At 44.1% G+C, this 20,314-nt stretch overlaps 2 protein-coding genes across 10 annotated transcripts in view; one reads left to right on the forward strand and one right to left on the reverse strand.

Annotated features, from left to right (window-relative positions):
* Positions 1 to 1,728: 1,728 nt before the first annotated feature.
* On the forward strand, positions 1,729 to 8,930 carry Sclp (leucine rich repeat containing protein 20 sclp). 2 transcript variants are annotated; one of them, XM_078189407.1, is made up of 4 exons: positions 1,729 to 2,404; positions 7,022 to 7,165; positions 7,317 to 7,484; positions 7,553 to 8,928. In XM_078189407.1, the coding sequence occupies exons 1-4, from the start codon at positions 2,248 to 2,250 to the stop codon at positions 7,714 to 7,716; spliced, it is 633 nt and encodes a 210-aa protein (XP_078045533.1). In that variant the 5' UTR covers positions 1,729 to 2,247; the 3' UTR covers positions 7,717 to 8,928. The 2 variants fall into 2 exon arrangements, with proteins under 2 accessions (XP_078045533.1, XP_078045534.1); XM_078189408.1 differs by lacking the exon at positions 1,729 to 2,404 and adding an exon at positions 5,906 to 6,526 and having other exon boundaries at positions 7,553 to 8,930.
* An 8-nt stretch (positions 8,931 to 8,938) lies between these two features.
* Positions 8,939 to 20,314, reverse strand: part of Cip4 (formin-binding protein 1-like Cip4) — a 48,705-nt gene continuing 37,329 nt past the window's right edge. For 2 of the 8 annotated variants that reach the window (XM_078189389.1, XM_078189395.1), the window contains exons 3-11: positions 17,460 to 17,510; positions 15,940 to 16,246; positions 15,670 to 15,816; positions 15,059 to 15,418; positions 14,121 to 14,150; positions 13,161 to 13,468; positions 12,880 to 13,071; positions 12,483 to 12,661; positions 8,939 to 12,359 (exon numbers count right to left, since the gene is read on the reverse strand). In XM_078189389.1, coding sequence (XP_078045515.1) covers positions 12,202 to 12,359; positions 12,483 to 12,661; positions 12,880 to 13,071; positions 13,161 to 13,468; positions 14,121 to 14,150; positions 15,059 to 15,418; positions 15,670 to 15,816; positions 15,940 to 16,246; positions 17,460 to 17,510 — 1,732 coding nt within the window. In that variant the 3' untranslated portion in view covers positions 8,939 to 12,201. The remainder of the gene's footprint in view (positions 12,360 to 12,482; positions 12,662 to 12,879; positions 13,072 to 13,160; positions 13,469 to 14,120; positions 14,151 to 15,058; positions 15,419 to 15,669; positions 15,817 to 15,939; positions 16,247 to 17,459; positions 17,511 to 20,314) is intronic. The other 6 variants (XM_078189390.1, XM_078189394.1, XM_078189393.1 and 3 more) reach the window with 6 other exon arrangements.

A 20,314-nucleotide genomic window follows, 5' to 3' on the forward strand; every position in this document is an offset into this window, starting at 1 on the left:
TCCTGGAAACTGTTCGGCGCCTGGAGAACAAAAGCGAACGCTTTGTATTTGTTTGAATAAGACCGTTTTCGTCGGACTATCGAGGCGCGGATTTCCCACAACATTTTGCGATCGTGAGCCAACCAGCGCGGTGGATCTCGAGGAGAAAGCCGTAGAATCGTTGTTTAATGTGGCGAAACGTGCACGCTTCTTGATCTCAAATCCCGCGACGCACGACGCGCGCCAAAACTCCGTTCGCTGCTCTCTTTTGTCCACGATAGACGAGACAGGGGTGAAGAGGACGGGAGGCTGGAGCTGGCAATTTTGCCAACTGCTCCAGGCACGCTCGTTTCGTTGTTTATTATCGCGACGAAACGACCGTGCACATGTTCCATTTTAAAATGGTTCCTTCGTTAATTGTGCTCTTCGTTTCAATCTACAGGATGCTCTATTAATCGGCAATCCCACAAAAGACTGCCCGCTATCTTCTGTAAGAACAAATCGGTACTGTAGACGGAATCGTGTATAACTTGGTTGGCGTGTCTAACGATCGCATACCGATTCTACTTCTTTGATTTACAGACCACTGCGTATTTATTCCTGAAAAAGCATATTATTTGTCTTGTCTATTGAAAACAAACCCTTAGCGTTATCTTTGGAAACAAATGGTGGGAAGAGCCCCGCAGTAACGCTCGCTGGAATAAAGAGTGTCGTGCAATGGCGCAGTAGGCATCGTGCCGACGACGACGGTTATCGTCGTTTCTTGTATTTGCGTGACCTTGTTCTTCCAATGACGCTTTTAGCGTTTAAAGAATATCTTTCAGAGAAACAGCTCGACAAAGCTTTCGCTTTCGGACGCGGCAAGCCGGAAGCGCGTCAGACCTGAGCGGCCAGGAGGACTTTTGGTTGCGCGCGAGGTGCGCCGCTAATTGCGCGTTTATGTAACCCCTCGCGATAGAACATGAAATAAAATATCCAAACAGCGACATAGGATCGTACACCGGGGAGAACCGTTTCATAAAGCGGCTGACGAACGCGATCGCAAACGCTTCCTTCACGCCTCTCCTATTGCGTAACGACAAACGGATAACACCGGAAATATTGATCTACGTTCGAAATTGCTCTTTAACGTCTCATGAATTAAAGATGAAAGAAACTTGGCATTAATTAAGGAGTACGATACAGGGGAACGTGGATTCCGTAACAGAGCGTAACAGGAAGCGCGGCTGTAACGCAGTCGTCGAAACTACGAGAGTTTTGTCGCTTTTCCTCGAGCGATATAAGATACGGGAGGACAATAATAACGAAGCGTTAATCTAATCGACGCAATCGAGAACACGAAGCTTGTTGCAGCAGTGTTCGCGTCGTCGGATGAGTCACAGTAGGTGTTTGCATCCAGCAGAGCTCTTCCTGTTTCCATCGAAAACCCGACTGTTCGCGTATCTTTCAAAGAAGTTGTTCGTGGAGACCTTCATGCGGCCACAACCGTGTGCCCGACTATTTTTGTTCTGGACAGGGAAAAACTGAATGGTTGACCTCGACTCGTGGACAAGGTGCAACGCGGAAAATTCAATCAGTTTCCGAAAAGATCTCGCCGCGTTGTCCCGTGAGACAAAGCGGAAGAGGTCCTGGAGATCTAGAGGCGACCTTCATCTGTTGAACGGCAAGCACCAATTTCGACAGGTTGCCGATTGCGGCCAATCTGCGCACCGCGTTGCAACGTGTGCGCGCAACGTGTCCCTACAGTTGTTTTCAAACAAAGAGAGGGAATCGAAACAAAGTAGTCAGCTGATCCAAGATGCATCTCTGGTGGGAGTGTCTCGCGGCGACTTGCGGCGAGGGCTTAAATAGCACCGCGTGCAGTAACGCGCGTCAGTGCCAGGCTGCGTCACTTGAGACGAACGCTCTCGTTGCTCTCGATACTTTCTCGCTCTTCTCCACGAGTGCTGGGACACAGAGACCGTGGAGAATCGTGTATCCGAAGCATTACAATCCGAGTTCATCCGATTGTCCTTGCCGATGTTCTTCTGACTACTGTAGAATAGAACGCCTGGCCGGAATAGTGGTGCTCCGCATCGAAACATGCTGGTTTCTTGATAGGGGGCGAGAGTGTTGATCGATATCCTTAAAAAGAAAACAATAGACACGTGTACTAATTGCCTCGTGGATTTCCATTTTTATTCGAGTGGTGCGCACGAAGAGGACATCTCGAGGAGATTGAAACGATTGTTTGTTCCTTGACTTATCCCGGAATCGATAACAGGAAAGATGAGACCACCTTCGTACAATGGTGAACAAGTGCAACAAGTATCTCCGGAGCAAGGGGAGAGAAACGTGGCCATGGCTGTTTGCGTTCAGTTGGCGGGCCGGGCAATCATTAGGGTAGTTTCCCGGTGTGAGGAGGCTCAGGACAATTGCAATTTAGGTAGGTTCTACATGTATCAGAATCATTCGCTATCTGCCATCGATTTTAAAAAGCGAACGGTCTCAAAGTTACAACTATCTTGAAAACATGTAACGAAGCTATGTAATTGTTTCCTAGGTGTTACATACTTTCTACAGCTAGGTGTCTTTCCGCGTTCTGGGTAGAACACTTTCGCTTTTGCTTTGACGAGTCGCAAGGGGAAAACGTTACACGATCTCCGCTGGTGCTTTACTTATCCGGCGATGATCGTACCGAGACTTTCTTTGCGCGTGATTTCGCGGGAAACTGAAACGAACCGTTCGGACTGCGTAGTTCCTGTCATTGATGTTTCGATAAGTGATGATCTGATAAGCTGTCGGACAATGTTAAGGTTGCGTACAACACGAGACGTTGCCGTAAATTAATCATCACGACAGATCCGTGGTTGCTCGCACTGTAATCTCAATCAGATGGATTATTCGCGATCGGTTTCTCAAGCATGTGCGTCACTTCGAGCTACCCCGAACAGAGGAAACCACAGATCTCGTGCAGTCTGATTCACAACGCATGATCCGACCCCCTACTGGCATAAACCACTTGGAAAATTGTTGGTGAGGTAACCCATGCAACCCTATCGTCTATTGCCACGAAAATCGAAAGCAGTCCTGCGACGCGTGCGAAGGCAAGAAAGGAAAGCGGTACTATTCAACAATGCGTCGAACTGTGTTTGCCGTGCTGTTCGCGTGCAACTTGGAACGACCGCACGCGATCATTCTAGTTTTTCCGTCGATACTGTGAACCTTACACCGCTAAAGTGCATGAGCAAGGGTACTAACGCTAATAGACGCGCGTGACCTTACGGTTCGTTCAGTTAGGTGACTAACAATGTTGGCAACGTGATACGCGTTTCTGGCCGGCCTTGATTCGTTCGTTCAATCGACCCGTAACGAGCTCGACTTTCAAACTACCGTGACCAATTGTCACAGGTTGCATTTCGCCCTCGATCGATCGACGATCGTGAGCCGAACGTCGAAACATCCCGTGAATCGCTGGCTTCCTGCACCAGCCTGGAAAGCAGGACCAGTTTCGGGTCTTCGCCTTATCCGTCCACCCGGATTTATTTTAGACCTTTCTCAATATCGCATTGTCCAGCTTTGGTCAGGCCCGGTCTGCGTTGTGCGATCATCCTTTCTTTAAAGTTTCAATCGTCATTTCTCAAGTGAAATACTCGTTCTGTCTAACTGTTAACATTTTAGCAGTGTAAGAACCAGCCCGTCTATGAAGGGTAGATGGATAGCTACCAATAAAAAGTAGTACAACCACGCATCTCTTTAACAAATAGCCCGTTCAGGCGACTCGAAATGCAACGCAACGGTAGATCCGTTAAAAGCAAACGCGTGATTTCTAATCGGTAACTGGCGAAAGTCTCGATGCGGAGAAAACGAGAGCGAGAGGTAGCCGACATAGCTGTACTCAAGGAGTTCTACGTGTTCTGTAATAACACTCGTTAGCGATCTTTGGAAAGAAATGTCCCCGCAACGAGTTTCCAAGTAACAGTCACCACTGATGCTTTTTGTCGATGTGCTGATAGCTTCGTCGCACCGAGACCTAAGAGATCAACGTCAAATTCGAGCACGATGCATCGGGTGCCAGTTGGTCTATCACGAGTCGTAGGTATCATGAGTCGTACGTAACAGGTGGTGGTAGTCCTCGACCGTGCATCATTTGGAATAAAAGTGAAATGCTTGGTCGGGGTTCTCTGGCATAGATAATTGCTCGGATAAACATCTTGTTGCACAACTTGTGTCCGGTCTTTGTTCCTTGCTTGCCGTCCGAGTAACGCAGACGATGCGCGCACGCGTAAGAGTCTAAGAGTATAAGCGCGCTCGTTTTTTGTCTATACCGAGGCACAGTTTAAGCGCTAGCACGGAAATTTTACGACCCTCAATAATTAAGTAGAAACGATAGGAAGCCAAGCATCGTGTGAAACGAGACAATGTGAATTTAATAGTGTACCGTTTCTATGCCTAGCATGCACTCTTTTCTGCCACCAGTTGTTCTTACGGTTTTTACCATAACATGGAAAATCTCGAGAAATGAGCGTTTGTACTGCGCTTCCGGAAACGATGGTGTTTCTCATCTTGAGCAAGACCATTCTATTTCTATCGTGTAAATGTGTTTGCGGACCGTTCACGCCGATTTTGCTATAACCATATAAACGCAATCCAACCGGTCCGTCAACAGAAAAGATCTCTTGCACGTTTTGGAAGCACCGACGTATACGAAAGGTCAATCTCGGAATAGTGAACCGCTACGGGGCCTTGGCAGAGTAAACGCACACGTTTTGCATGCCGGGCGAGTGTCGTTCCGTCTTCCTGATCCTTTTAACATGTAGCCCACGATAGATCCGCGCTAGATTACTCATCCGTTGTGTTGCTTACTCTATCATCCTATTGTCTCTTTGCTTAGCCTAGACCGTTTTCTTTTTAGCAAACAAAAACAATTCATTTAACTCGAAACCCTTATGTCGACTATTTCGGCTGCTGTTAGTTTATTTGTATTCATGTTGCTGATCAAGAATATATGGAAAAGACTCACGGATGCATCGCCGTCTATTTTCTTCAATGATAGCGTTGCGACGAACCGGATACTGCTATTTGAACGAGTGACTCACTTTAGGCTCCTGCCCGTGATCGTGGAAATACCCTGAAACAGAACTTTAGATTAATACATGCTCTAAAAATATTTATCGATGGAAATAGGTATGATTTGAGGGAGTTGTTAGTCCACTATTGGACGAATTTCTGGTTTCGATTGAAACGTGAATAATTCCGACCGTGTTACACGTAAGCCGGTTTTCTCGTTCGTGCATGGACCAACGCGGTTGAACACGAGTGTGTATGCAACCCTTCATGCACGCGTACCTGTATGATTGTATACGTGGCGCCACCATCTATGGAAACGTAACCTTAAATGGCAGCTTGCTGTAGATGCTATTTACTACTTTACTGCAAAAAGTCATCGTCACTGTCAATGTGTACGGTAAAACAACCGGTTCGTTCGTATGGCTTGCTCTACCAATATCGGGTCACTTCAGACCCGTACACCCACTTTGTAACGTTTTGTACACGTGTACTCCTCCTGTTCCATATTATGGTTCATAATTTATTCCTAAAAAATCTTTCAATTACATACTGGCATATATTAATATTGATTATACTTTGCATTATCTATAACTGAACAAAGTTCAAAAAACACATTAAATTAAGATTTTTATGTTCGAAAATTTCGATACTAGTTGTATTTGTCGTAAATTTTCTAAAAAGAAAGTTTAACTGAATCCTGACGGAGACGTACCCTTGATTCCTTCCCATAATAACGTCCAACATAAAGTTCCTTTTGATCTATAAAGTAATCACAATCTAGCTCAGATTTCTATGTTTTTTCTTGGTATAAGTCGCAGAATCGCGGGATCACAGTCGTATTAAACGCGCAGGTGCGACCAATATGGCGACCAAGCTCTTCATCGCGGTATCAAACAAGCGAGTGTCCCGCATCTACTTTCATTGTATTTGAACGGAATCGATTTAGTTATTCTATTCGTTGAAATTCTAACTGAAAATTTACAAATGTAAATAATCATCAGACTACGAGCATTTCTATAAATATAATCCTTTCAGGAACTAACTCGTAAAAACAGGAAGCGGAAGCTTACTACGCTGACGAACGTTTCCTGGGTAAATAATATTCGACTTGCATTCAACTTTATAAAAACTCTGTCTCAGTAGGTTATAATTTGTAGGATTTACTGTAAATGTGTAAAAGTCTAGAATTCGTCGACTGCATAGAAATGTGCGAGTGACGTGTGAAATATTGCAGCCCGAGATCGCTATGGAATAAGAAATACCAGTACTATGTTTCGCTCATGCGTCGTGTAGACTTCCGTGATGTAGAATGAATGCCAAGGGCAGCAAACGGATTCTATTTATTCCCGAATTTTGTCGAAAATAAATGTTTCGCCGTAGAGCGATCGCACGACTGATTCGGGAAGTTGTGGCGAGTCAGTCCACCTTAGCAAGATGGCGAATGCTGTCACGAGAGTGGTATTACGCTGCGAAGAAGCACAAGAGAACGAAAGTCTTGGTAAACTGTTTTTTAGAGAACATTTAAAAAATCATTTGCTTATGTGATCGATACTCGGTGCTTCATTGAATTTCTTTCGTGTGTTGTTTATACTTCTCATAAACCATGTACTTACTTTGATATCGTTAGTGACCTCGTTTTAGCTGCTACAGGTGTACCGCGGGTTTTATAAAAAGGGGGCATTGTTCGCGAAATGCTGCATAATTATCATTTTCCATTACGAAGTTAACACTGTTCGAACACGTCAATGACCAGATCACTGTTTTGGGAAATGTAATAATACAATTGTTATTGGTCGCATAATATTGATACACTGTTGACCTAGTTGATCAGCTGATCGGATATCAACACAATACGGTAGACGCAGCATTGTTTCCCGTGCATCGACAACTGCATATTTGCTTCTTTCTATCTAAGAAGTTTCTGTTTATTTAAGGAAAGGAAGGATAGTAATTACATAATGATTATAATGTTTTCTTTGAATTGCTGTTTCAGATCTATCAGAATGTCAGTTGATGCAAGTACCTGATGCAGTTTATCATTTAATGAGACACACGGAATTGAAAAGATGCGATCTTTCTGGAAATGTGATAACAAAGATTCCACCAAAATTTGCTGTAAAATTTTCACTGATCACAGGTGAGTTCCATACATTAAGTCAAGCATCATTCTATACATTGTCTTTTTACTCTGTGTGTAATTGTTGTACCGCTTCTTTAAACTCTGTGTGTTTTTTTCAAGCAGCAAAGTTTCTCTGTAAACGAAATTCAAATGGGTGAATTGTTTCTAGAGTTGAATCTGAGTCACAATCAAATGAGTAAGCTGCCAGAGGAGCTTTCCGAACTGCAAGCCTTAGAAAGGCTGAATATTTCTCATAATACTTTCATTGCTTTGCCACCAGTTACTTATCGGATACCACAGTTGAAGTATCTTCATGCCAACAACAACTATATCATTGGTAGGTATTCTCAAAACCTGTTTCAAATGATGATACTATCAATCTGATGGATCCAATTTCACTTTCAGATGTGGACGTTGAAAGACTTAGGCATGCGCCCGTTTTGGAATTCATTGATCTTCAAGCAAATCCGTTGACAGCAAGAATGCATGATCTTCTCGGTACCTTGACCCGAATTCGAATCGAACTTACACCTAGGCAAGTCGAGGAATGGGAAGATCTTACTGTATGAGGGAAATTGTTAATTTGAGGAGAACAATCGAATCTGTCGCAGGGGCAGATCATCTCGCGCTAACGTAGTTTGCTTCCGTTCCATCTTGACTGAAATTGTTCAAGGGTTCGCAAACAATTCGTTGCGCAGGTTCAAAAAGAATAGCGACAATTTTGTACAGTATATATGACTGACCAAGAAAGTGTGTGGCGAAAAGCGGCAAGAATCACACAGGAGGCCAAGCAACAACGCTTTATTGCCGACCGTACATTTGTACTCTTCTCGAGTACTAAAACAACAGAGGCTTGCCGTGTACCTGGGACTTTTCTTCATTGATCTCGTGAATGAATATCGATCGATCGTCACTTCGCTTCTACTTTTCTACCGTGTGTTTTACTTATTTTTTCTAGATTTTTAATCGGTTATCCGCTCGTTCAACCGTATACCTCTGTGATTCTATGTCACGAAAAATCCACGAGCTGCCGAACCACCTTATTATCATATTTTTACTAACTTCGATTAAATATCCTATAAATCTAAGATACGTTTTATTATTTTTTACGCGTGGACTTGACATATTGCGGCACATATATATATGTGCCTGTGCGTGTGTGTATATATATATATATATATTGTGTAAAACAAAATCATACGACTGCCAATGCACAGGTGATCGACTGTTAACATCCTCGCCATGAATAATTGTTATTTTGTCTATGCTAATGAAAAATGTGTAAAAGTATATATATATACGTAAAAGCGCGTGCACCAAGGACAACTGTTGATGAACGCGAGAATTTTTAGCTTTTCTGTGTTTTAGATATGTATATTGTGAATCTGCAACGAGCTTGCAAGAACATTTATATTTAATTTATATATAACTGTGTGTACATGCACAATACACATCCGAATGTATTAATTTGTATTTCCGATCTAGTCAATTGTCCGCGAAATGTTGCAATATACTTTTAAGAAACATGATAATAGGTCACAATTTCATTTCTTTGACCCGCATCGCTTTAACAACGATTTGTGCAGAATTCAGTGAAACCAGAAGAGGCAAGGGTTTGGAGTTGTATGGTAATCATTAGACTACGGATTTTCTTAAAAGTTAAAAATGTTTTGCATCGATTGTAAAACACAAGAATTGAATGGAAATAGATTTTAGGTCACCATAAAACTCAATGCACAATATCCGCAGTCTAGCAACTATGTATAATATAAAACATACCAACGCGACACATTGGTTTAGTACCTGTATTTTTTCAATATTAATAATAATAATTAATAATAATAATAATTAAACGTATGAGTCACAGAGTTAATTATCTACAATACTTGTTCATGAATATAAAATCACAAAATATACATAGAATGGACGCGGTTTAATTTTAAGAATTAAGGTAGACGTTACAGACTTTCTTTTAATTCCATTTCTCGTTCTATCGCAAAAGATTCTCTTTTACACTTTCACAAAGTGTAATACACAGACGCGATGTGAGGGATTGGTATGCTAGAGCGAAAAGTACTTCTTGGCAAGTAGTGATTAAGTTGATCACAATGGCTTCCGTGTAATCCAACTTGCAAGCTTTGTCAGCAGTATCATGACTACGCGACGAATTCGTAGAAAACAGAGACGGAAAGAAAAGGAAAAGGCTTTACGAAAGTCTTGCCATTTGCTTTGCTCCGTCAATCCCTTGACACAAACGCGCGACTCAAGACTTAACAATAAGATTGCGTACGTCGGAGCGACACAAGTAATAGCTATTGAACTGGCAGCAGCTGCGGCAGAGGAGAGAGCCACTGATCTCTTTTTCACGTTTACTCGGTATTACACTTGCGTACACTTGCATATCTTGTATATCGAAGCTACATTCTTTTTTAATGAGTGATTATAGTACTATATATATTTATATATGTGTATGTATATATATATATAAATGTTGGATCTTGGGGAAGACAGAGGGTACCAATCACGGAACTCGCATACGCGTCGTGATTTATTGACTACAATGGCAGATATATGTATATTTGGAAACTTAGTCGAGATTAAAAAGTAAAAATTACGCGATTTTTTATACGTAATAACGCGAAAACGATATGGTGATAACGTGAATTAAATGGTGAAAACAGACAAATGACATTAAGTGAAGCATCGTGGAAATTATGCAGTTTTACGCAAGCAAAAGTGAAAGTGAAAGCAAATTAAGTGAGTGATAATCGTTGAAAGAACATGAATTGTGAAGAAAGTGCTACCTGAAAAAAGTAAGAAGTAACAATGAGTGCAAACAGGGAAGTTAATAGTACGTCGAAAGCGCACAACTGTAACATAGACTTATTTATGGATGAAAATGAAGCAGACAAGACAGTCATAGAAAAAGAAGAGAATGTAAACAAGATAAAAATAGACAAGATAAAAACAATAAAGATATGTGCATTATGAAGCAAACTGAAGGAACTTGTACAGAATAGAAACAAATAGAGTTTGAGTTGAAAAGTCCGAATCTGAATAAGAAGAGGAAAAATTAAAAGTAAAAGATACTGACGTAGAACTCAAGTTACAGGAAGAAGGTAGCAACGATCGAGCAGAAGCAGTTTTGCTGGAATTCGACTACTTCGGCTGCTTTGTCGAGTTCCTTGGGCGGTTTCCTCTTTTTTCTTCCAAGATTCTACATGAATATACAGGGTGTTCACGCTACACTAGTCAGCGTTTTCCACAAATATTAACATTGGAAAAAAATTTGTTTAAAATGATGTGGATGAAAAATTACAGACAACATTACATTATTTGCAAGAAGCAGTCTAATTTTATTCTGTTTCATTTTTCTCAATGTTTACTATTCGTAAAAAAAAAACACTGGCTAGTGTTAACGTGAACATGAAAAACCTGTATACGTGTATATGGATATAATTATATACATAGACATATTTTTGATACGCGAGAATATATACGACTACACGACTCCGATACATCGCAATCGAATCTAGGACGAATCTAGGCTTTGTAACGCGGCGCGCGATTGAGCTCTCCTCCGAAACATGCGGAGACTTTGGCGTTGAAAAATGGGGTTTGTCTCGAAAACGCCATCGTTATGCGCGTTGTTTCCGTCGATGGAAGGAGACTCAACGGCTCGCAGAATACATCGAACCTGGCACTCACACGTGTACCACTCGCTCCCGTTCTTCCTCCCATATCCCTTTGCAATATGTACAGAAATATATCCTAACTAAATTCACATTCAGGCAACATTGTAGAAACAAAACTCGTTTGCCGACCACTCGTCGAGGTCTACCTGCTGTACAGAGCACCACCTAATCACCCTCATCTTGAGCTTAAAAACGAAGACGTCGATTAATAAACTAATACAACAATAGAAGACGATAACGACTCAACAGAATTGTAAAATGGTCGCATACGCTATCGTCAGCGGAGACAAGAAACGTTAACATGTACGAGTATACTTTCTTCTGGTCATCTGTTAACCGTGGAAGACGAGTTCGCTCGTCCTTTGTACTTATGTGCGTATCTTTCGAGCAGCTTCTCGTTTAATATACTGAAAGAGAGAGACTGCTTTTGTTCAGCGTTGAAAGATCGCCCGGTTAATAGATGTAATGTAGCATGTCCACGCGAACAAAACGAATAGTTGAAAGCGCTAGTAGGTTTCTTGGTCGTCGGCGGAGATAGTGTGTGAATCGTCCATGAGTCGCCTGCTTCACAATCGAGTCAATATACAGGGGAAACAAGATAGAGAAAATTCGTACAGTTACACAACAATCGCACAATATTCTGTTGTTCGTGTATATTCGACACGCGTTTATAGGCGGAGCGCGTTATTACGTGGTATATGAAAAGTATGTTACTTTCGTTCAGCAGTGAGTTTGCTAATTGTTCGGCTGTGCACGACCAAAGTACAGAGGCACATTTCCAAGGCTGGTCAAGCGTGATCAGGGTGTGCTTCTTCATAGAAAACGGTACCGTACTTCAGAAGTATCCGATGCGTGGACGACCGATTTTTCTACGGTCAATCTTGACTATCCTGTTCATGATTGATTGAGTCGAGGTTCGTTGACAAGCCGAAGCCCGAGCTTGTTCTCCTCTCCCTCCTTCTTTCCTAATATCCTTCATTCCTTATGTATCGTTCTATTGACGACACGGAGAACAGAGGGTAGCGCTTTGGGCGTAATTGACTAAACATTTCGCACAATCTATCGATCTTACCAGGCATGTCGAACCCGTTGGCACATCATCGGAATCTTTGCGCTCGTACGCAGATACGAAAATCGTACGGTAACGTTTAGGCCCACGATTACAACGTAGCAGTGTTCCGGGAATTCTATGTGCCTATCAACCAACACAAGATCCACCAGCCGGGAAATTTCGCAAGGTAGCTATTCTTCGTCGTTCAATGTATCACACTGAACCGAATAGCGTTTCAAGACCCTCGCATCTTCATTCGCGCGACTCGCCGCTCGCTACGTATTCGTTTAACGTCCTAGGAGCAGCGGCTAAGTGTTAAACAGGTGGCACTCGATGTAAGATGTGGGCACGAAGCCTTCTATCGGTTGCGAGATGCGTCGGACCCGAGTCCAGCCATCCCCCTGGTCCAACTCAATCATGTACAACTCCTCACCGTCGAACATCGGTATAGACCCTTCGCTGGTAGCTGTAAATACGAATTTCAAAATTTAAACGCTTGTTTCCTACTTTCACACTTAATTTGACTATCAATATTCAAAGATCCATAATTTATAGATCACAATGAAGACTGAGACAATTCCATACATACCATCGAATGGATATAGAGCCCTACACGTTCCCAATGGTGGTTGTGCATCGATTTCGTCGACGTAATATTCTTCGCCGCCGCTACCAGGTAGAGATGTCCTTGATTCCCCGAGACCAGATTCCGGGCTATTCGTGGAACTGTGCATCAGTACCGTAAAGCGAAAAGCGTGTCTAATTGGTCTAGTTAAAAATTCTGATCTGTGTTTTAGACTGTAGGAGTTTAGATGGAGAAATAGCGAGGGAAAGAAAGACGGAGAGACACTGGCAATTATCGCAACGATTCTTCTGTTACTAAAAATCGAGCGAAAAAAAGAAAAAGAGAAGAACTTGTTCGCAGGACGAGTTCCTGAGGTCGATATCCCGCGGCTATCAACGGTGTCGATTAAAAAAAAGCTTACCCGTGCGTGGGTTGCGGTGTGCCCGGAGCACTTTTCTTGTGTATTGGTTGATTGGCGTTTGCGTTGCTCACGCTGGAATCGGACGCTGATCTCGAGAGGCTCTCCTCTCCCCCCGAATGGCTGGATCTTCTGGAACTCAACGGCCTGGTCGCGGATCCGTTACTGGTGGGCTTTCGCGGAGCTTGACTTGGACTGAAAAGAAATTCGTTGAAAAATAGACACAATTTCAACAAATGGATTTTCTACAGCTAGAGGAACTAGATGGGAACTAGCAAGGTCACCTGGACAGACTGACGCCGGCGCGCATCGCTTCTTCGAGATAACCTTGGAACTTTGCCAGCTCCGCGCCGAGTTTATCCAGCTTGTTGCTCGATTGATTTAGTTGTCCTTCTATACTCATTGGATCGCCAAGTGCCGGATTCTGCTCGTACACGCCCTTCATCTTCATCAAACCGTCCCGCGCCGCTGTCTCTTGCTGGATCTTTGCCTGAATCTCGTCGAGCCTTTGCTGAAGTCTCTTCTTACGCTGGTTCGGCGGTAGATCGCTGCAGTCCTCCTTCGCCCCGTCCCCGTATCCAGGCACGTTGTTCTGCAATTGAATCGGTTTAGTATCCGGTTACTAGTAAAGATAGGCTCTCTATCGCTATGTCGATAGGACAACGTGTGATTACGATGAGAGAACAAGAGGAGAGATGGCACGCATTTGGCAGTTCATAGTTGGCGCAGCGAAAGTTAGGCACGACACGCGACATTGTGGCGATTAACCCTTTCAGCTCGGAAGCTTTCAGCTCGCAACATGCATGCATCGATGCACTGTAAATCAGATTCGGACAGGACAGTCAGTTTCGCAGCACAGACATGAACGAGCTTCAAGGACCAAAAGGGTTAATTCTACAGTAAGAGAATAATCAGAGAACGCAGGATGGCATGAGCAAACTATTGTTTGTAACCTGTTATCGGAGCAAGTTTATCTATAGGCTAATAAAAAAGACAATTGATGGGCAGAAAACAATGAGACTCGTTCAGATAACAGGTTCGACGATCGGTCACGCTACAGGATCAAACTTTCAGCTGAATCTGGCCATGGGCGAAGCGTACTCGCGCGATCGCATCAGGTATATGTCGGGGAGGATGATGCAGAGAAATCAGGGGATCAGGAAGCGATTCGTGAACGGTTCTCGTGATTCTGGCGTGGGCTGTCGAACGAAAGGCAACGGGCGATGGTAAAGAATAAGACAGACCTTTAAAGCTATGCACACCTCGATCAACTTCTGTTGTTCGCATGAAACAAAGTCCAAAAAACGTATCACTTAGCGAGAATGGATCGGTAAACGATCTCGAACTCGAGCAAAAACTCAGTGGCAGAGGCGCAAACTCGGCGTTCTTACTTTCGCAAAGATTCTCGAACCGCGTGTGCCCGAGTTTCTGCTCGACCGACAAGATACATCTAACGACACGCAATCGCTTGTTGTCACTGTCGCGTTCCCGACTGAATGCATACGGAGAGGATGCAAAGAGATCGTAACACACTGGCAGGCGGCGAACAAGCGATCCATGGACACACAACACGTACTTACAAAGCGCAATTTGTATCCAAATGCACAGTCCCCGGAGACGATCGGAAACAAGAGACCACAGGCAGATCGAACCATCCACCGAAATTAATAAAAAGTACAGAAGAAAGATAAGTTGTGCGTGTCTCGCGAGAATGTCGGCAAAACGATCCGGCTAATCCGGATGGTGTGTAAATTATGGCACGGTGCCGATGCTACGGTGTCGTTGAAAGTAAGAGAGATCTACCGAAGGTACGCGCGTGGCGAGAGTATCGATCATGCTTCGACAAGATATGCTGTGTGCGTATCGCAGGCCTGCCGACCGACGGGGATGCAAGAACAAAAAGAGAAACAAAGAGAGGGTGGGATATCGGTTCGTGCATCTCATCGCTACCTCCTGGTTCCGCAGGATCGACCTGTTAACCGGCCCAAGATACGCGGGCTGTACCACCTTGAATGTATCGAGTTCAAGGCATTCAAGGTGCTCGATAGACACCCGGTACAGAGCCAACAGGTTAACAGGTGGAACGAGACTAAGTATAGAGTACAGAGTGAACGAATGCCAGGTTCACAGTGGTGTCGCGGTGGTCTAAGTCGTCCAGGTGCCGGGAGAGAACAGCATGTACCTTGTTGCTGCTGAATATTCCGAAGAGACCGACCCTCTTCTTGATCTTGCCACCGGAAACCGTGCCCTTTGCCGTCAGATGGTTGTGTATCGGTTGCATCATTACCGGCTGCGACAGCTGACTATTGCTGTCGTACGTTTTGGCGACCGACAGATCCTCAAACGGGAAGTCTCCCGGTGGCTGAAACCCGCTCTTATAACGCTCGATCACCACCATTGTGTCCTCTTTCTCGTTGATCTCGTTCGCGGCCTTTTCAATGCCGTCCAAGCATTGCGCGATTATCGGAGCAACTGCTCGCTCGATCTCCACGGACTTCAGCATGTAGTTTCGCATGTTCTTTATTCTCTTCTCGTCCAGTTCCTGCAAAAGAACAAAGATGATCATAGGAACAGGAATGGTAGAACAACGGTGTATATTAACAAGCGACAAGGTCTGTTTCAGCGGAAATTGATGCGCGTATAATTTAACGCTTTACCTACCACGAGCTTATCGACCCTGCTACGTTCCTCGAGTCGTTCCGACCCACTTCTATTTTCACTTTCTTAACGCCGTTACGATTGTATTTCAATTACTCTAACAAGATCAAAGAAAACTGAGAAGGAGAAGAATACCTGAAGGTGCTGAAACACCTCTGGCATGGCTGTGTGATAGTGCAACGTCTGCATCTCGTTTGTCTTTTGCAGCTGGTTCGCGTACTCGGTCTTCGCCTCCTCGCTCTGTTGCGTTTTCAACGTCATGTTCATCCTCTGCTTCTCCACCTGGGACAACGAAAATCAGATAGGTTAACGGGTCGATCTTTCGGAGAGGGCGGGGTCGAAAGGTCTTTAAAGGGTGTCCAGGGGTGTTCAGGGTGGGCGTAGGTGCGCAATCGATCGACGTACTTCCGCTCTGGATAGATGCAGATCCGCGTCCGCCCTCTGGTAGTTTTCGACGGACCTCTCCGCCTCGCGGAACGCCTTCTCGTAAGCCTTCCTGGCCCGCTCCAAATTCCCGATCTGTCCGGCGAGGGTCGCCATCAGCCTGGCACCCTCCTGCAGGTGCTTCTTCCTGTCCTCCTTGAAGTCCTTCACAAGGATGTTCAGCTCCCTGAGCACGTTCGCCTGCAAGTTCTCAGCGATCACCTCCCGTTGACCCGCCTGATCGTTCACCTCGTTCAGCTCCAGCTTGAACGCCCGGCACGGGCTGTACCTGCGCGAGCAACACGGATTTCGCGAACCTCGTTACGTCGTTCTATCCAATCTAGTCTGGGAAGGGAGGATCGATCACACGGCCCACGCAAACCAACAACGACAAACTTGCAAGCTGCGAATGGCGAACCGCGATGACGCACGACCGAAAGACCGACCGACCGTCGAAACGAGAAGAAGGCTGCGCGCTTGTCCGCGGAAAATGAGCCCGTAGGCGCGAATCGAGCGAGTTACTGAACTTATAAAGTGTCCCGCCCACGTCCACAGATAACAGATTAGCTACCGTTTTATGCCGCTCCGTCAGCGGAATGCTAAACACGCGGGAGAACCGAGCATCTTTCTCTATGCGAATTCAGTTTTCGATTATTAACTTCGATTAGTAACGACTCCACGTTCGGTTCTGCAGTATGGCCCAGAATTGGGAATTGTTCGCATAAAATTTGATCCGAGAAATATATCAAATAAATTCTTCTAATATTATTTGATTCGAAAAACATTTCGTATAAATCTTGGCATAAAATTTGTTTTTAAATATTCGAGAAATTGATTCGAAATACTTATCAAATAATAAAATTCGTCATTTGTAATTTCGTCTGCCAATAATCGCGTCTTTGTTTTTTTTTTTTTTTTTTTCGGAAGAAGATAAGTTACTATCCAAAAGGGATCCTGTAGGGAATTTAATCTTGCATTCAATTTGGGAAAGTGGGATGCAAAGGTTGGATATTAGAATGACACGGATCTATTACCGCTTTAGCGATTTCTGTAAACCTTGTGTGGACCCTAAAATTTCCGTAGCGCGCTCAATCTTTCGATCGACAGATGCTAAAAATCGACGGTTGTCACGGACCGCGGTGGGAAATCCTTTCGCAACCGGACATCGATCTTGGACAAGGGGAAACGAATACCACCGATCGACCCAAGAAGCGAAAGAAACAACGGTTGTACGGAAAAAGTGGGCTGAATGCCAGCTAGCAGTGAATTCCAGCGGGGAAACGAGCCGTATTCGGCCAGTGAGAGATCGTCCGTCTTCGGGATCGAGATCGCTGGATCATTAAAAGGTGATTTACGCGTCCCGAGGAAAAGCAAAACGCCGTGGATGGATTTCGAGAACGGAATTATTTCTCGAGTATCGTTCGCGACCCGGCGCATAGATCGCTGCCGAGCCGTGGATCCGGTATTACACTTCGAACGTTTCTATGTTGGCTCATACTCACTGAGAATCCTCCTCCTCTTTCTTCTTCGGCTGATAGCTCTTCACAAGACGTCTGCAATCAGAAACGGGCCAAGATTAGCGTCGCATCTGTCTAACAACCGCTGCGATGTCTATACGTTTTCGTCTTCCATGGCCTTAGATGGTCAACCGTTTTTCCGCAATTCCGAGAAAAGTCGAGGACAATCCGAGCCCATTACAGATAATGTCGCCTTATCTAGCATTTGCGGTCTGGCGAACGTTGGACTAGCCTACCGTTGTTCTCGGGAACAAATGGATTACGAATCATGGTATCTGTACCCGATTCTACGAGAATCGACAGGAAACGCAGTAAGGAGCAAAAGTGAGTACGTACCTTCTAAAAAGGCATAACATTTTTCGAAACTCGACTAAACTTTTTTTAATTTTGCTATTACTTGAAAAAATGCACATGGTACTTCTGGGTAACTTATGTACAGGTTGAACATTCTATCAACACTAACATTATCAAACCACTAAAAATGACTAGTCTTCGATTTTTTTTCTTTTACAATTCTTGATATTGCATAAATATAAATAAAATATTCTTATTCTTATAAAACAATATGTATTAGTCGTGATTAGGACTCATTAGTTCTAGTGTTAAATACGGTTTGTGCACACAGTCAAGCTGCAACCACCGAAAGATATAAAAATGATCTGTACTTGGTTGAAATTTGTGAGAAACCGTTATTTCCACGAACTTTAAATGTTAATAACTCGCAAAAATTTTCATAGTCGTATAACACATTTCCTGGTAGTTCTCGTTGAACCGAGTAGAGCTTCGGCCGAGACCAGAAACCATCAGTTCGCGTAATGCTGTGTCCGTCGACGGCAGAAATTCGAAAGTTTTCCTAATAGACATCAGGTAAATTTCACCAGGACCGTCCATTAACCATTCCATCAAGGCCGAGGGACGACTCATCAAGCAATTAGGGCCCGAATCAGTCGGTCGTACGAGTTGCGGAGAATAACGGCCCCATATCGCTCCGTATCGCTTCGTATATCGCGCCGACTCATTCTAATTCGAACGATGCCCGACCAGGCCGGGCTACGAGCGATAAATGCCTGCCGGCTGTTAAGTGCACTATCATCCGGAAGTTGACGTGTCCTTGATACCAGATCGGCCATGCGTCGACGGCCTGCGGAGGAAACGGGTCGACGCGACCTGAGAGACGGGTCAACCGCGGGGACTCGGGAGTTCGTCAGCTTCCGATCGACTCCAGACCGTCGTACGAGTACGAGTCCGATCGGAAAAGCTATTTTCGCTAGCACTCTTCGCCAGCTGGGTCTGGGTTACCATCCAAATATCGGATAAGTTATTCTCGGATTTAGGTCGCTGCCCAAAAATCGACGATCCTGCTTTCACTCGATAAATTACGAAAATCTCCGTCGACATTTGAATAGGCGAGGCGAACGCTTTCGATGATCTCACGGCAGCCGTTGCTGGTTACAAACAAATACTTATCCCCTTATTCGCATGAACTGTTACAAGAAAATAGAATTTAGATGGATCTTTTGCAACTCTGTGTCAACGTTAACCACGGTGCCGCTATTTTGGTACCTTCTTATTCTTTCAAAGCATCAACGATTTAACATCCTGTCCCCGGTACAGTCATTCATTACCATTTGCTAGCGGCTTGAAAATATTTAAAGCTATATCGAATAAAAGAAACCGCTTGGAACTGCAGAAATAAATCAATTAATGAATTAACCCATCCGTGGGCAAAATAGAGAAACGTTTGCTCCCGAAAAGTCGCTGGCCTCGAGTGGGTTAAAACGGTGTATAGCGTATATCCAGGCACAAGGGTATTCTTCGACGGAAACGCTTCGAGCGGTGGATGCTTCAAAAGAGCTTATATTTTCTATGCGAGAAGTTCGACGGCTGCCGGTACAGGGCATTTTGCTCGTTCAATTGACCGAGAAAACCGGCAGGCACGGAACCGTTCGCGATCGAAGGCACGCCGTGTATCCGTATCGGAATGCATTTAATGAAAATCAACGGCACGTCGCCTCCTGCCGCCTCTCTTGTCGCGCACGGCGTCGGGGAAAACTGAGACTCCCGGTGAACGGTACCTCCTGTGTATTTGCACGGGCAACGGCGCGATGCTTGTATCGCTGAAATTACGGCGCGTTAAGGCGCAAGGAACGTGCCCGCGATAATTTATATGCAACGGCTGCGAACGTGCTCTCGCGGATAGATTTGCGTGTGACGAGCACGCAAAACGATCGTCCGCCAGGTTGACGCGCGTGAACCGATTAAACATTTCAGCCGATTCTTGGTTTCGAAAACATCGCATTCTTCTTTTCAGCCGTTTATTTGGCATTTATTCGGCGAACCGACGAGATTTCGCGATATTTTTCAACGAACACCGGGAGAGACCGAATTCTACTATTACAAGCTGCTCAGCGTGTCAAGCGACCCACATCGGATCCACATTCCACAGAGAACAGGTCTGTAATTTTATGCACAATTTGACGGAAACTGAAATATCGACAGAATTGCTGCGTCTGCGGATGCAGAATACGGTTAAGGATACGATTCTGAACACATTAAATCCTAAAACGGTCCCCTATTATTTTTAATCCCTATAATAATAGTAATAATAATAATATATACGTATATATCGTATATATTATATAATATGCCATATAATTCTTTCTATTTTACAGATTTTATTTACGATTCTTAACACTCTTCTTGTTTGTTTCTATATAAATATACTTTACAGAATAAAGTTGAAATAGATTGGCATTTTGAATAATTAAACATAAATTTGGCTTATATTATTACTCTATAGTCTTCGTGTTTCATATATGGTTGTTTTTATATTGTACAAG

The sequence above is a fragment of the Augochlora pura genome, chromosome 8, assembly GCF_028453695.1.
Source record: "Augochlora pura isolate Apur16 chromosome 8, APUR_v2.2.1, whole genome shotgun sequence".
Classification (NCBI taxonomy): domain Eukaryota; kingdom Metazoa; phylum Arthropoda; class Insecta; order Hymenoptera; family Halictidae; genus Augochlora; species Augochlora pura.

Excerpts from the sequence above, each read along its gene's own strand:
- Sclp (XM_078189407.1), top strand. The coding sequence starts at position 2,248 with ATGAGACCACCTTCGTACAATGGTGAACAAGTGCAACAAGTATCTCCG. Across the intron at positions 7,166-7,316 it reads AAAATTTTCACTGATCACAG|AGTTGAATCTGAGTCACAAT; the intron begins GTGAGTTCCATA and ends AATTGTTTCTAG. Across the intron at positions 7,485-7,552 it reads CAACAACAACTATATCATTG|ATGTGGACGTTGAAAGACTT; the intron begins GTAGGTATTCTC and ends TTTCACTTTCAG.